Raw genomic sequence first — 15,246 nt, 5'->3', positions numbered from 1 at the left:
GATAGGTGTGGTTAGAATGTTCTGTTCTTTGCCCAGATATGCAACAAAGATGCAGGTATTTCCTCGGGGAGTGAGTTAGTATATCATATCTAACTACTAATCGCTCTGTGATGAATGACAAACTCAAAATAAGAATGTGGAATACACCATGACAAATTTAAAAATTTGCTTTGAGGTATTTCTGTAGTGGGTGTAATGAAAATCTTCCTCTGTCTTTCAGGGTTACAAAGATGTTGTTTTTGTCTTTCAGACCTGATGTAATCTACTTTATAGCTTTTATGTTTTGTTGGAGTAAACTGTTTAACTCAGTTTTCAGCTTCCAATTTATTTTTCTCATTTTCAGCTTTAATTAGTAATTTTCCTCCTAGTAATAAAAATGTGCAATGAAATTTCCAAAAGCAAGGATCCTAGATCAGAGCTCTTGTTGCAGTATATTCCTTCATTCAACTTATTGGCAGGAGGATCTTTCAGGGCTGCTGAATGTAAAATGGTTTTTCTTCCTTTAAAATGTCTTTTGAACCAGACCAAAATAAAAATCTTTAGTAACACAGATTCTTTTTATTCTCTCACATTAATATTTGCTGATCAGGAGGAAGAAAACTACAGAGAGGAATCAGATCCTCGAACAAGGGCATCAGAACCCCAGTCTCCTCCCCAAGTATCTCGCCACAAGTCTCATTATCGCAACCGAGAGCACTTTGCTACTATACGCACAGCATCGCTGGTATGTTAAGGTTTTTATTTTGATGAAGTTGTATAGGAAAGGATGCTTTTGAACATAGCGCCATGAAACTACATAGAGCTGTTAGGATTTCGTCAGAATATGAGCTATCCTCGTTGACTGAGATATTATCACTGGAATAGTTTAATGTAAGTTAATAAAAGCTTAAATGCGACACCTGGGCAAATGTAATTTGTGTATACTAGATATTTTCAAAACCAGTACGCCTAGCAGAATGCAGGAAACCGTTTATAATAGTAAGCTGGCTTTTATTTTCATATGTGTATTATGTATATTTGTGTGTGTATGTGTGTATATATGCACGCTCATATTGCAGTGGGCTAAAAAGACATTATTTAGTACCAACTTTATAACAATTGTACAGTTTTTCTGCTGGAGTCCATGTGAGCTTATCTTCTACAGCAGAATTCAGTTTTTAATCTGCTCTGCTGCCATTAGCATGTATGCTTTTCTTTACAACAAAATCGTATTTCTTTACTGAATAGTTTTCTTTTGTGGTTTGAAGACTGCTGAAAAGCAGATTAAGAAGCATTAACTTACTTTGGCCTGATGTGGCTATCTTCCTAGGTGACAAGGCAAATGCAGGAACATGAACAAGACTCTGAACTCCGAGAGCAGATGTCTGGCTATAAACGTATGAGACGGCAACACCAGAAGCAACTGATGGCATTAGAGAATAAACTGAAGGCAGAGATGGACGAGCATCGCCTCAGGTTGGACAAAGATCTTGAAACACAGCGTAACAATTTTGCTGCAGAAATGGAAAAGCTAATTAAAAAGCACCAAGCAGCCATGGAAAAAGAGGTAGGAGATTACGGTTTAGCAGACCAGTCTATATTTGTTAATTACATTGAATTGTCCACTCCCCCTCACTGATGAAGAGATGACATTGTAGTCTCTTACATGTCTGTTTTCAGGAGCCAAGCAAATTGCTAATTAGAAAAAGGCTAATACATCACCTCCTTACACTAAGGGGTTTATGTAACTAGAGGAAAGGTATGTCCTTCATCACAGTGCGTTATGCTAAATGTTAGTATACTGACCCCAGAAAAAATACTGTAAGGGTTTTCCTTTCTTTTGCCATGTATATGTTGTCAATAACTGACTGCTATCAAGTGTTATGGAGGCAGATCAGCCTGCAGAGAAATGTGCCAGCTACGCTTAAATGTTCACCATCTAGTTGCTTATGGATATGGGGGTTTTTATGCTTTTAAATAATTGATAATGAAGTGGTGCCGCCTACAGCGATTGTTATTGATTCTTTGTTCATCTTGGATCTCTCGGTGGAGGGCTAAGGATATAATTTATCATAAGGTGTTGACTTTGTTAGACAAGACTAGCTGAACAATAGGGCTGAGGAAATGAGGCACTGAAAAAGGACTCCTGCTGGGTGCGTTGATGTGGGGGTGGAATGAGAAGAGGGTGAGGGCAAGCTCCTGAGGCTCGCGCTTACTCAGAGTCACGGTGAGTATCATGGTGACTGTACCATGAGTTCTTGGTCTTGGGGCTGAAATGGAACGTGAGCTGTAATCCTTCGAGACTCAAACTGATTTGCTGCTGGATTTGCTGTAGGCTAAAGTGATGGCCAATGAAGAAAAGAAGTTTCAACAGCATATTCAGGCCCAACAGAAAAAAGAATTGAACAGTTTCCTGGAGTCCCAGAAGAGAGAATATAAACTTCGTAAAGAGCAGCTGAAAGAGGTAACTCATCTGTAATGAGAAATGTGAATATAGTACAGTGTACGATACAGTGCGAGAGCGGTGAACGTTCAGAAATAGAAGTGCCACTGTGCGCAAGAGATCTTCCGCTGGATTGAAGCAAGTTCTGCATTTCATGAGCAGAGTTCTGTACATACTGTATTTGTATTCATATCTTTGACCTTAGAGTAAGAGGATTTATTTATATATTGGCACCTATATGGTTATCTTCTGAAAGTACAAACTTGTCCATTGTTTAATACTACTTTTTAGCCAGAACCATGCCAATTTGGCAATCCTAAGGAATGAAAAAAGGTAGTTTAAGAAAGGTCATGAGCATTTTTCTTATGCCTTGTTGCTGCAGATATTGACCATGCACTGCATCGATTAGTGAAGTTTCTTACCACTTAAATGATATTTCTGTAGCAGCAGCAGGAAAACAGAGCAGTAAAGATGACCTGCAGATTTTTTTTTCGTGAAAATATCTGTAAAACACCATTTAATTTTAATGGAGAAAGCTGTGTAATAGTTTAATAATCACTGTATTGTAGTGAAAATCATGACCTTTGTGAAATGCAGAGAAACTGTAGAATCAAACTTCCTGATTCTTTTTGTGGAGTGGCTGAAACCGTAAGCACTATAAATAATTTTTTTTGAAAGAACCATTTAGTGCTCAACCATCAACTTGTGTGACGCAACTTTGGAACTTGCTCCAAAGGGGAATATTCCCAAACATAGACATTTCCCAGGAGAAAAAAAGGCTAAAGAGCAGCAGAGCCAAGAAAGATCTAACAAAAACTATAGTAGCGTGGGCTCTTTATAATAACATAGAATCTTCTTCTAAGTGGGCAGTAGATCACAGAGCACCAAGAAACACAGATGAAATACAGAGGAGTTCTGTCTCATACTTAAGTTGAAATGTATCACAACAAGTCTAGTTACTGTATGGGCATCTCTAGTACGCAATTCAAGCAAGCAGAGTCTTTTTCCAAAGGTGCTTCAAGCTATATATTGAATTTAATACAAATGTGGAAACTGTGACTTTATGTTTCACCTGTAAACTTCTTTATATTGTTTTTGTAAGTTATGGAGTCTCAGTGAGCAGCCCTGCCTTGATGAGTTACTTACAAAATGTGTATGTGTTCTGATCAAGCAGGACACAAATTTTCTGGTGTGCTTCATGTGGCTGGAGTTTTGTATGAACAATGTTTGTAAATGAGATAGGATGACAACGCTTTTCTTCTCCTCTCAGTCCTTTGGGAGCCTGTAAAAACATTTGTCAGGCAGTATGGCAGGATCTCCAAGTGTCTTTGTTTTCAGTGGCAAACCATCATTTTTATGTTTTGAGCTAATATATATGTCTGGAAACTGTGGACGTGAACTGGCATTCTGATGGGTTAAAATGGCCAATGCAGAAAAAAGTTGTAGTTAAATTTGCTCCACTGTGAATTGTCTCCTGGTGTTCCCTTAGATATGCAATATGATGCGTTTTTGCAGAGACTGGGATGATACCGGCCATGAGAAGACAAGGTGGAATGGCTTTGTCTGAAATGTAGTTTATTAGGCAGGTCTGTCCAGTTGTTCAGGGCTAAGGAGCTTAATGTAACTATTCCACAATTAATTACCTTGCTGTTATCAGGAGCTGAATGAAAACCAGAGCACTCCAAAGAAGGAGAAGCAGGAGTGGCTCTCCAAGCAGAAGGAGAACATCCAGCATTTCCAGGCAGAGGAAGAAGCCAATTTACTGAGGCGTCAGAGGCAGTACTTGGAGCTGGAGTGTCGCCGCTTTAAGAGACGGATGCTCCTTGGCCGCCATAATCTGGAGCAGGACCTGGTTCGGGAGGTAAGAGGATAAGCAGAGATGAGACCTGGAACCACCTGTGTGAAATGTATCTCACAGGAGCACCTGCCATCCAACTCCAATCTCAGTGAAGTGTTAATTACCACATCTGAATTTTTTTGGTAAAATGTTCGATATGTTTTTGCAATGCCATCTGGTAATCCCTATGGCATTTAGGGGATCATGTGGAATCAAATGTTCAGGTTAGTGCTCTGTTGCGGGAGAATTGTTAGATCCAAAAAGTCAACAGACACAACAGTTACAGTCCTTTCTAGAAAATGCGTACTGTGAATCCTGTTGAGCATCTTGAACAGGAAGAAGAAAAGTGAAATGGGGAAGGAAAAATTACCAGTGGCGGTGCTGTCTGCTTCTGAAAAGATGTAGAAACTCTGTGCCCTGTCCTCAAATGCCTTGGAAAGAGAGAATTGCCCTTGTGAACAAGTGAAATGTCACGTTATGAACAGAAATCCAAGTAAGTACAAAGAATCTAATAATTCCCTCTGTCCTCCTGTTAGGAGTTAAACAAAAGGCAGACACAGAAGGACCTGGAGCACGCCATGCTGCTGCGTCAGCACGAGTCCATGCAGGAGCTGGAGTTCCGCCATCTCAGTACCATCCAGAAGATGCGCTGTGAGCTGATCCGACTCCAGCACCAGACTGAGCTCACCAACCAGCTCGAATACAACAAGCGCCGGGAGCGGGAGCTGAGGCGTAAGCACGTCATGGAGGTCCGGCAGCAGCCCAAGAGCCTGAAGGTACTAAGTGATGTAGGAGCTCTGGATGCGAGCTGCTGGTGGCGGTGGAAAAGTGGTACACTGCAGCTCAGTTCTCATTTGCAGTGTATGCAGGTCCAAGGTATTTTGAAGCTCGTTAATCTGAAGAGGTGTCTCATTCTGTAATGAATGCCTTTTTTAAAAAGTGTCATATTTGTCGAGTTGTGTAACTGCCAGGGTGCAACTGCAGCCCTACAAGCACCATATGTATGAACCATAGCAATGGTGATCCGGGTTGCAGCGTATTGTAGGCAGGCCATAGCAGCACTTTTCCCTCATTTTATTTGAAAAGCTATTGTTCTCAGCAATGTGCCTTCCTTTCTGTGGTAGTTTAAAATGCATTTAATCTTTGCAGTGCCCTTTCTTCCCCCCTTCTTCCTCCTACACCATTTTCTGATCCTCTTCTCCCCTCATATACAAGAAAAAGATCTATTTTTCTGTAATGAAGCAGTGTCATTTAAAAAAAAAAAAAGAAAAGAAAAAGAAAAAGCTTTGCGTTGCTGTGTGCATCAAAATGAACTACAATATTGGTCTTGGCTAGCACACCTTGTTATTGGTTTTATATTAAGGCTGGTATGCTAGCAAGTCGGGGGGGAAGAGAGAGAGATACCAGCCAACTGCAGTGTCCTCAGGAAGCTCCTAGCACTGACCTTTGCTGTGTTGTGCTCTCATGGGTTTCTCATGCTGCCCTTGTAACTGCAGTGGCTGACCAGAACTATAGGGCCTCTGTAATTGAGGCTATTAGTGTTTTCTTTGTAAGCCTTCACTTCATCCAGAGAAGTCCAGTGGTTTATTCTGAAGTGTCTGAGAAGGGAGTATAAGGCCTTTCACAAAGCTGCCTGGTACATTTCCTTTGAGGAGGCAGGCTTCTTCTCTCCACCCAGTGTTCAGCTGTGCCAGTAACAAAATGAGTGTATGGCATACTGAGCACGGGGTTTCTTTGTTGTTCTAGGTCTTTCCTCTTCGTGATATTTCCCATCTGACTTAGTTTTCACCACCTGCAAGTTATCTTCTTACAGAGAAAATAACCAACTTGAAAATAGAACTTCAGCAAGAAAAAATAAATACCTGATTTGTCAATATTAGAATAATATTAAATAGTGAAAACCTAGCTTGTGAGAACAAGGGACCATCTGATCACTGTTGAGAATCTCCAAGGATATAGTGTATAAATAGCTGATGACTTCACAGGGAAGCTGCGCTGCACTCTGAGCTGAATAAAACTGAAGCAGCTGTATTAGGTTGATCCTTCTGAGATTAGCATGAATGAGTTCTGCCTCCCCAAGGTGATGCAGTGCAAACACGAGTGGGCAGCATGTCTGTTCTCGTTCCCTTGCTAGCAGTCGGGACAGCAAGATCGGCAGTCTCTCTGGACTGCAGAGGCTTGGCTGCCCTCTCACCTCTGCAGATTCTTCAACCCATTCCCTTTTCCAGTGAGGACAGGGCTGGAGCGTTTTGCAGGGAGCATGCAAAAGCTTGCGCTTTGCTTTGCGTGGCTGTTCTGTGATTAGCAAAGGATTTCAGGCTTGAGCTGTCAATCCAGCACCTTTGCGTACACACAGTGCTAATAATGCAGCTTGCTGGACAACTGTTTGGTTTGTAGTACAATCTCCCATTTATCGAGACTGTTCCCTAGTATTAACTCTTCTCTTGCTTCTGACTAATGCAGGCAAGTATTCTTATTTGACTAGATAATTTGATTATTTGTTCAGTTTCTCTCCTCAGCAACATTTTCCCTCGAGGGCACGTGTTTCAGGCTTTCCCTTAGTTATTTAGTGAGGTCCTTTGTCCTGAAAGCAGACTTTTAACGGTCAGTGTCTGTTGCCGCTATTACAGCACCAGAAGGACTGATAACTAGAATTCACCCTTCAGTGAAAACTGCTCTGTTATTATTTCGAGTGTGCTAATTGTGATGCAAATACCCTCTTGCTGGTATTTCACAATACTAGGTCAAAATGATCTTGTCAGAAGTCTGACTGGAAATCTTACCCCTCCCTTCTGTTTCCTGTTGTTAAAGCCTTTGGATTGGAAGCCTGTAAACAGAGTCTAGTGTCCAAGTGAGACTTCACAGAAAGTGAAGACAAAATAGATTGCCAGTGTTTTGCTGTGACCATGTCCCTGATGGGAATGTGTAACCTGCTGGCACTTCCCTTAGGGGCAGGGAGAAACAACCTTAAAGGTTTCCTGGAGGGAAGTAACTTCCTATGAATTTAGAAAGGGTAAAAGCAATGTATTCCTCTCTGTGATTATGTTTGGGTTTGAATGAAACCCAACTTTGTCCTGTTTTCTGCATGAGATTAGCAAAGTGGAATTGTTGGTTTATGCAGCAAAGCATGCTGATGTCTAAATTGGGCTGGATGTATTGTCTGATCCCACTGCATCTTTCTAGGTAGCTACAAGTGCTGTGCTTATCACCTACCCTGCTGAGCCTTGAGTTAGTGCCAGGAGCAGGCAGTGGAGAAGCTGACAGGAGACGTGCACGCAGATATATCTGCCTTGCTGGTTCAGATCACAGAGCTCCTCCAACTTATTCAAGGGACAGGAATCTATGCTCTGTTCCTGCCCACAGTGCTTTAGGATTTGGCCGTGGTGGCTGACAGTGGGAATGGCCCAGAGTGTATACTGACTGCCCTGATGTGGGGGTTTAGGGGTTTTTTTGTTTGTTTTTTCTTCCCGTGGCGAACTTGACTATCTGTCAGTTAACCACCATCGTTCATCACTTCTGGGTTTCGCTTAGTTAGAATTATCCCTGCCAGCCCTCCTGTAGAAAGATACAGGGAACTCCAGAACACCCTCCTTTTCAGGGTCTTAAAACACTTAGCAGACGTTAACCCTTACAAGCTGCTCTAGAGGCAGGGGAAAGAAAAAAAAAAAAAATTAATTTCCTCAAAGTCATACAGCAAAATCAGATCCAGATACCTTTTCCAGGATTGATGTCTCCCAGCCTTATGTGCAATCGTGAAGTTGTGTCTCTAAGCAATAGAGATGCTAGCAAAGTGCAAAGGGAAAACTCAATCTCCAGGAAGCCTCCATTGGGACTGGGGAATTGTTTTGTTTGCTAGACTAGCACAATGCTAATGTTGCTTGTGGCGTACATCTTCAAGCGTCTAATCTTTCCCAGCCATTTTTTGAGTATCTTTATGAAAACCAGCCTTGTAATATCAAGGGTTATAATTCATCTTATCTTCATCAAACTCTCAATGGAAAAAGTGTTGCTCTTTTTCCCTGTCCCTTTCCATGCACCAGATCTGCTTCTTTTCATAACATTAAGTGCTGTTCATATATGTGTGCCATACAAGCACAGCCATGTGTAAGTGTGGCTTTTGGTGCTAATAAATATTAGTCCTGTCCCTCAAGAACTTTTCTTGAAAAGCAACACCCAGGACTGGATCCAGTCCAGTGACAAATGTGAGGCTCTTTGTGCAGAGACAGCTGTATTTAGGCTGGAGCTTTGTTATAAAAGTGTCTGTATTGTAATTGTTTCGCACAGTAGCAGTGTCAAAGCAGCTGCAGCAATAGTCATTGCCTCTTGTGTATTTTGCTTCCCTCCTTGCACTGTAGATGTTAATACACATTTGTGGATTCTTGAACTCATATCCTTAATGTAATCCTAAATATCCATTTGAATGGATATTTCTCCCATTTGAAACATGCTGTTTTTTTCTTTGTTTGTGTCCCCTCCATCTTTCCAGTCAAAAGAACTACAGATAAAGAAGCAGTTTCAGGATACATGCAAGATCCAAACCAGACAGTACAAAGCACTGAGAAACCATCTGCTGGAGACCACGCCAAAGAGTGAACATAAAGCTGTCCTCAAACGGCTCAAGGAGGAGCAGACCCGGAAGCTGGCTATCCTGGCTGAGCAGTATGATCACAGCATTAATGAAATGCTCTCTACACAAGCTGTGAGTCGCCTCCGAGGGACCCAGGGTTCCTTAGCCAAATAGGGATGTTTGCATTTTAACCAGCCTGTATCCTGACAGCAGGCTATCTGCTTCCCTGCTACATGCACCATACCCAGCACAGTCATTCCTCTGTATTTAAAAAGCAGCATTCAAACGCAGAGGGAAGAGGTATTACCCCCTTCAGGCATGTTGAAGTTGAAGCTGCTGTTGCAGAGATGCAAAGCGATGCATCTGTGTGGCCAGAGGACTGCTTTTGCATGAAGTTTGACAACATAAACGTCTCTGTTAGAGCATCGTTAAGTAATATGCAGCTTGCTGTCTTAAGACATTTAGGTTTTGATTCATCAATGATACCAACCAAAGCATGTCCCACTGGTGGAAGATGCTCATTGAGTCATGGAGGAGTCCAGAGTTTTGACTGTAAATGTGAAATAATGTTAAAAGTGTTGTGAAAGTTCTGTGATTCCTTCTTTAAGAGATTCCTTCTTTAAGGAATGACCACATGGGCAATGTTTTGAGTCCTTGCTACAAATGAATGTGCACTTTTCTTTGCACTTCTTGCGTATTGCATCCTGCTCACATCACTCTACAAATTTGACACTGTGAGGCATAGAGTAGCTGGCTTAATTTGTGTATGGGAAGGTTAAAAGTTCATATCATGCTGCTTTTAGGTTTATGTCATTATATTCTTTCGCCTGAAGTTCTGCATTGGCAGGGATATGGACTTAAGTCTCGTGCATACAGGTAATTGGTTAATCCAGTTGAACAGAGCAAGACATCTTTTCTTTGCCTCTAGCAAAAGGAGGGCTGTGGATGTTAGCACCTCCAGCAGTCTGGTCTCTGCAGTATGGATCGGGGTTCCTGAGGCGCCACTGCTCATCAGCATCACTTGCATCAGCGCTGTGGGCTCACTGTCACCAGTCTTAGTCACTATAGGTCCTCTGTTCAGTGAAATGAAGTACAATAGAGACCAATTGTATTGCTAAGAAAACAAAGTCCCATCCCATTCTCTTCCCCTCCTCGCAGTCCTCCCCCGGAGTGTCATGAGTGGTTACCCCATAGTGAAATGTCTCTATTGTCTGTCTTTCCCAGCTGCGTTTGGATGAAGCACAGGAAGCAGAGTGCCAGGTTTTGAAGATGCAGCTGCAGCAAGAATTGGAGCTGCTGAATGCATATCAGAGTAAAATCAAGATGCAGGCAGAAGCCCAGCATGATCGGGAGCTGCGTGATCTTGAACAGAGGGTATCCCTGCGTCGGGCCCTCCTTGAGCAGAAGGTAAAATGGGCAGGCGAGCATAATTAGCACGCTCCATATTTCAGATCTTAAATTGCACTGTACTTATCAATAGAGAGAGAAATTGCTTTTACCTTGTTGTATATAGTAACACAGATCATTTGGGTATTTGCCTCTCTGGGATGATAGCTCAGTGACATATAGGCTAAACTTTCTGCCAGCTCAGCCGTCCTATGTGAGCAGCTTCTGGCTAGGATAGAGCTGCTTGAAGCGTGCCAGAGGGAGCTGCGCCTCTCTGGGCAGAAGGGAAAGTGAACTGTTCTTTCTGTCTCTGAGCTGCAGATTAGCTTCCCAGCTCATTAGAGGACAGACAATAACAACCTAAAGCTGCGGGGGGCTTTTGGAATTTGCATAGTATCGGTAGTAGGTGTCGGGGGGGGACGGACGTAAAATGTGTTTGAGACCCTGTGTTTTATGGTAATATTATTTTACTGCAGGTCTGCTCCATTTGTCAGTCTGGAGACCAGGCTGCAGTTTCCCTATGAAATTATGCTTGTTATGGAAATGCTGCTGTCTGCAGCATTTCCCTAAGCAAACTGAAGTAGCCAGACCCACAGGCATGGGTGACCTGCTGCTCCCTAGATTTCAGCTTGTAATTGGCTATGTGTATTAAGGTGCTCCTTATTGAAGTATGCTTTTCTATGCAGTGCCAGACATGTGGTGTATATAGAAATGTGAGTGGCCTACACAAACCAGCGGAAGGGTAATGTACCAGTCAGTGAAAGGAAATACATAATCAGCCTTCCTCCTGCAAATTTTTCCCCTTTGATTTGCCCTGTGGGTGCCAGCCATCGTCATTCACGCAACAGTTCCCAACTTTGCTGATTGGCGGTTATTAAATTAGGGCAATTACTCTGTGGCCTCAAGGTTCTTCACACTTAACTCCTCCCAGAGGCTAACAGATTGATGCTAGGCTGATAGAGGGCCCTTGTCAGAATAAAACTGCTCCACCTCACGGTCAGCTGAGGAAGCATCTCTGAGAAGACAGTACAGTCCTATTGTGCGTTGGTCTCCTGCGAGTAGACTTGCATCTCTGGAAGTAACTGAATTTGTGAAACCAGAGTTCTCGTGTGGTGCTCACATGTGCAACAGCTGTCTTTAGACCCCATCGCTAGTTATTTTGCTCCCATCCAGAAGAGGACAGCTCCCGACACAGCCCTGCGTTTGAGTATGTATTTATGCTGGGTGTGCATTGCCCTCTGGCGGCATGATCTGACGAGAGCTCTGGGAAGAAGTGTGCCACAGCGAGCCTGCTGCTGGTCATTGCTCCTTGTCTGTGGGAGCAGCATATACTGCATTGCACGTAGCGTTATGTTAAAAGTTGAAGTGAGGCCAGTGACTTAAGGAAACACACATAAACCAATATTAACATTGTAAACGTCCTTCATTGTGGACCAGGATTGAAGTCTCTGTGCATAGAAAGCCCGTGTGAAGCATTTCGCATCAGTAATGGTGATAGGAAGCTTAGCGATACTACATCATAGAAAAAAAAAAAAAGATAAAATTAAGACCTAGCATAATCTTCCGGTGTGTGTGTGTGTGTGCCCTGTGTGTCCCTGTGTGACTACTGCATTAGAATAGCAAAAGATGGGATGGTCCATCATTTTCCATAGGTGGGAGCTTTTATTTAGCAATACATGCAGTGCTAGTGCATTGCAAATTCACAAAGTCCTGGATCAGCGATGAGACTCTGTTTCTTGCTGGGGTTACAGTCACTTAGTGGCAGCTCAAGGGAAAACGTGTGGGTGCAAAGGTAGATGCATCCTCCTTTTGCAAGGGTATTCTTTGGGGGGAGGGGGGGTGTTCTGTTTTTGTAAGAATTATGAGTTGTGAGTATTCTGGTGTGGGTCGCTCAGCGATGTCACCTGGTGTTTGTTTGCATGTGCTAACTGAAACTGGCAGCCAGAGAAAGGGCAGGTATGTGAGCAAGATAAGTGTCTGAATTTATGTTCACAAATACATATGTAGCCTGTGGCAAAATCAGTCCCTGATGTTCAATAATAAAGCAGATTCCAGAAGTTAGGGTGTGCATAGGATTCTGCTTCCTTCTCAGCACAGTGCTCTTTATTTTTGATGGTGTCCATCACCATAGTAACTCACCAGAGCATACATGTCTGACTTAGGCTAAGGAGGGAGTAGCCAGCCCCATCAATGCGCAGCCTTCAAGTGCCAGTGACTGAGGCGCTGTACAAGCTATACCCTGATGCTGTGTTGTTTGTGTTGCACCAGTAATGAGCGTGTCCCAAGAGTGTCTTTAAAAGACTTCAGATTTACTCATTTCCTTCCCCCATGCCTCAGACACCTCATCTTCAGAGTCCTGCAACCTGAGGTCGTTTCTAAGTGATGTCATTTTAATGTGGTGTGTTAGGCATGCCTTTCTGTGAAGTTCAGTTGCACTAAGTCCTGTGTGTTACGCTGCCACAAAGCCTGAAAACTGAACAGCTGGACATGCTGAAGACACTGTAGTTTTGAAAAAGGAAGAGGAGGACTCTGCTTAGGTAGCAGGACTGGAAAAAACAAGTGGAGCGTTTTAAAGAGCTAACGTTAGAGAAGGGACCTTCTTCCTCTTCTCCCTTTTCCAAGGCAGCTGACCACTGTGTGGCTTTCAACAGGAGTGAGCAAGGCTGCTCTATGGAGAGAGTCAGTGTCACTCAACTAGCACTACGAAACAGGCAAGTGGATAAAGCAGTTTCTGAAAGCCCCAAATGGCTCAGGAGGTGACTCACACTGGAGCAGATTGTTTCCTAAATTCCAGATGAAATCACTTTGCATATTCCCTGACTAAGGCAAGAGAGTGCTTACAAGAACAAGCTCTGCCCAGTACCTTCAGCACAGACCAAGATAACACCTCTTGGCCACGTTGCTGCTGACAGCAGGGGAGATGCCGGTGAGCTATGCTAAAAGTCTTGGCTGCTGCTTTTTACCCATTTGGTCTTTTTCACCGAGGCCAAAAGTAGCTTTTTCAGTGCTGGCAAGAAGATAATGGAGTGATTCTTTGGTTCTCCACCTGACTGCAAAGATTTCAATAAGAAAGGCTTTCATCCCTGTCTGATGGGTGTCAGGAGGCTGTAGCCCCATGTTTTCTGTATTTACAGAGCTGATCCCAGTGCCCCTACCAAAGTACCATTGGAAACTGATTTGGAACAGTGTTACGGGGAAGAAATTGGAGTTGCCAGCTTGCATATCATCTAGCTAATAATCTGCCATACAATTCATCACTGCCTGCTTGTTTCAGCCACACACCCTGGAGAAAGTATCAGGGTAATGAAACATGAGAAACCAATTTAGGAAAGGGGTAGATAGGAGGTGATAAACATGAGCTAAGAAAATTTGGCCCGTGAACATTGGAGAGGGAACTGAATGTGGGCTTGTACATTGAATCCTGGAGAAAATAGCAGTCGTCATCATCAGATTCAGCTATGAACAGTGAAGGTCACATTAAGCTGTGTTGGCAGGTATTTGACTGTATAGGCACTGTGCTTGGCTGTATCTGAAGGTGCTTTCCCAGTAGGCTTTTATGGAAGCTGTAGACTTTGCTGCATCTTAAAAGCTTAACCTACGTCAAGCTGTTAGTATCACTGCAAATTTTGGCTTTGCATCTCTAAAACTTCTGTAATCGCCAGGGAACAGGGACCAAGACCCTCCAACTGGTGTTCACCGTGCTTTGGCATGTGCAGGTCTATGGGACTTACCCTTTTGTTTTCAGAACAGATTGTGTGTCAGTGGACATCTGATCTAGATCCAGTCTCGTGCAGAAACGTGGGGAGAAGGTTCCTCGTTAGCTTGCTGTTACAAGTCCTTCAGAGAGTTGAGGCCATGCCTGTAAAGGAATCCTGCTGCTACAGACTGTCTCTTCTTTTTTCCTTCCTAGATTGAGGAGGAGATGCTGGCATTGCAGAACGAGCGTACCGAACGGATACGAAGCCTGCTGGAGCGTCAAGCTCGCGAGATTGAAGCCTTTGACTCAGAAAGCATGAGGCTAGGTTTTAGTAATATGGTTCTTTCTAATCTCTCCCCCGAGGCGTTCAGCCACAGCTACCCGGGAGCTTCTGGCTGGTCCCACAATCCTACTGGGGGTGCAGGACCTCACTGGGGTCATCCCATGGGTGGCCCACCACAAGCTTGGGGCCATCCAATGCAAGGTGGACCCCAGCCATGGGGTCACCCCTCGGGGCCCATGCAGGGGGTACCTCGAAGTAGTGCTATAGGGGTCCGCAACAGCCCCCAGGCTCTGAGGCGGACAGCTTCTGGGGGACGGACGGAACAGGGCATGAGCAGGAGCACAAGTGTTACTTCACAAATATCCAATGGTTCACACATGTCTTATACATAACTTAAACAATAACTGAGGGTGGCAATTCCACTGGAGCTGTCTGCCAACAGAAACTGCCTACAGACACCAGCCCAGCAGCCTCCTCAGTGCGGTGCTGACGTGTGGAAGCTGGGTGCACATGGAATATTGTATTCATTTTGTAAAGCATTACGTTTTGTGTTTACTAACTGGGATGTCATAGTATTTGGCTGCAGGGTTTGTGGGGGGGTGGTTTTTTGGTTTTTTTTGTTGTTGTTTTTTACTTTTCGGAGGGGTCTTGGGAGGGCGTCTGAGAAATATATGCAATTAGGCAGAAGAGTTGGCTGGTGGTCGTCACACTGACAGGACAGAAGGGCCTCAGACTGCCCTCGTCACACCATCCGTAGGAAGTCTGAGGGAGAATGGAGACCTCCTCCCATGTCCATAAATTTCGAACTGCCACCCTGCAAAAACCAGGCAAGCTGCCTTTAAACCAACATCCAGGGGAGGAACAGCTGGATCTTCTGTTCCATTTTTATTTGTCATTAAATTGGATACATTTCTAGGGTATTGCCTCTGCCAAGAGGCATTTTCAAAGACTTGTAGGTGAGGAAGAAGGGTAAGAAGAGAGGCCAAGAGACACCAGGGCTCAGCAGGGCCCTTCTACCCAAGTGCCCGCTCCATGTTGTGTAAGAAGTGACGTT

The 15,246-nt window shown here is 43.7% G+C and overlaps 1 protein-coding gene across 3 annotated transcripts in view; it reads left to right on the top strand.

Moving 5' to 3' along the window:
• The window catches only part of TAOK1 (TAO kinase 1), a 34,516-nt gene extending 19,742 nt beyond the window's left edge, over positions 1 to 14,774 (top strand). The window contains exons 12-19 of one of the 3 annotated variants that reach the window (XM_009573411.1): positions 590 to 724; positions 1,310 to 1,546; positions 2,315 to 2,443; positions 4,080 to 4,283; positions 4,796 to 5,035; positions 8,746 to 8,958; positions 10,051 to 10,233; positions 14,123 to 14,774. In XM_009573411.1, coding sequence (XP_009571706.1) covers positions 590 to 724; positions 1,310 to 1,546; positions 2,315 to 2,443; positions 4,080 to 4,283; positions 4,796 to 5,035; positions 8,746 to 8,958; positions 10,051 to 10,233; positions 14,123 to 14,584 — 1,803 coding nt within the window. In that variant the 3' untranslated portion in view covers positions 14,585 to 14,774. The remainder of the gene's footprint in view (positions 1 to 589; positions 725 to 1,309; positions 1,547 to 2,314; positions 2,444 to 4,079; positions 4,284 to 4,795; positions 5,036 to 8,745; positions 8,959 to 10,050; positions 10,234 to 14,122) is intronic. The other 2 variants (XM_009573412.1, XM_009573413.1) reach the window with 2 other exon arrangements.
• The last annotated feature ends 472 nt before the right edge of the window (positions 14,775 to 15,246 follow it).

This window comes from Fulmarus glacialis, unplaced genomic scaffold (genome assembly GCF_000690835.1).
Source record: "Fulmarus glacialis isolate BGI_N327 unplaced genomic scaffold, ASM69083v1 scaffold14652, whole genome shotgun sequence".
Taxonomy (NCBI): domain Eukaryota; kingdom Metazoa; phylum Chordata; class Aves; order Procellariiformes; family Procellariidae; genus Fulmarus; species Fulmarus glacialis.
Note: the sequence above shows the minus strand (reverse complement) of the source record. Positions and strands in the feature narration are given on the sequence as shown.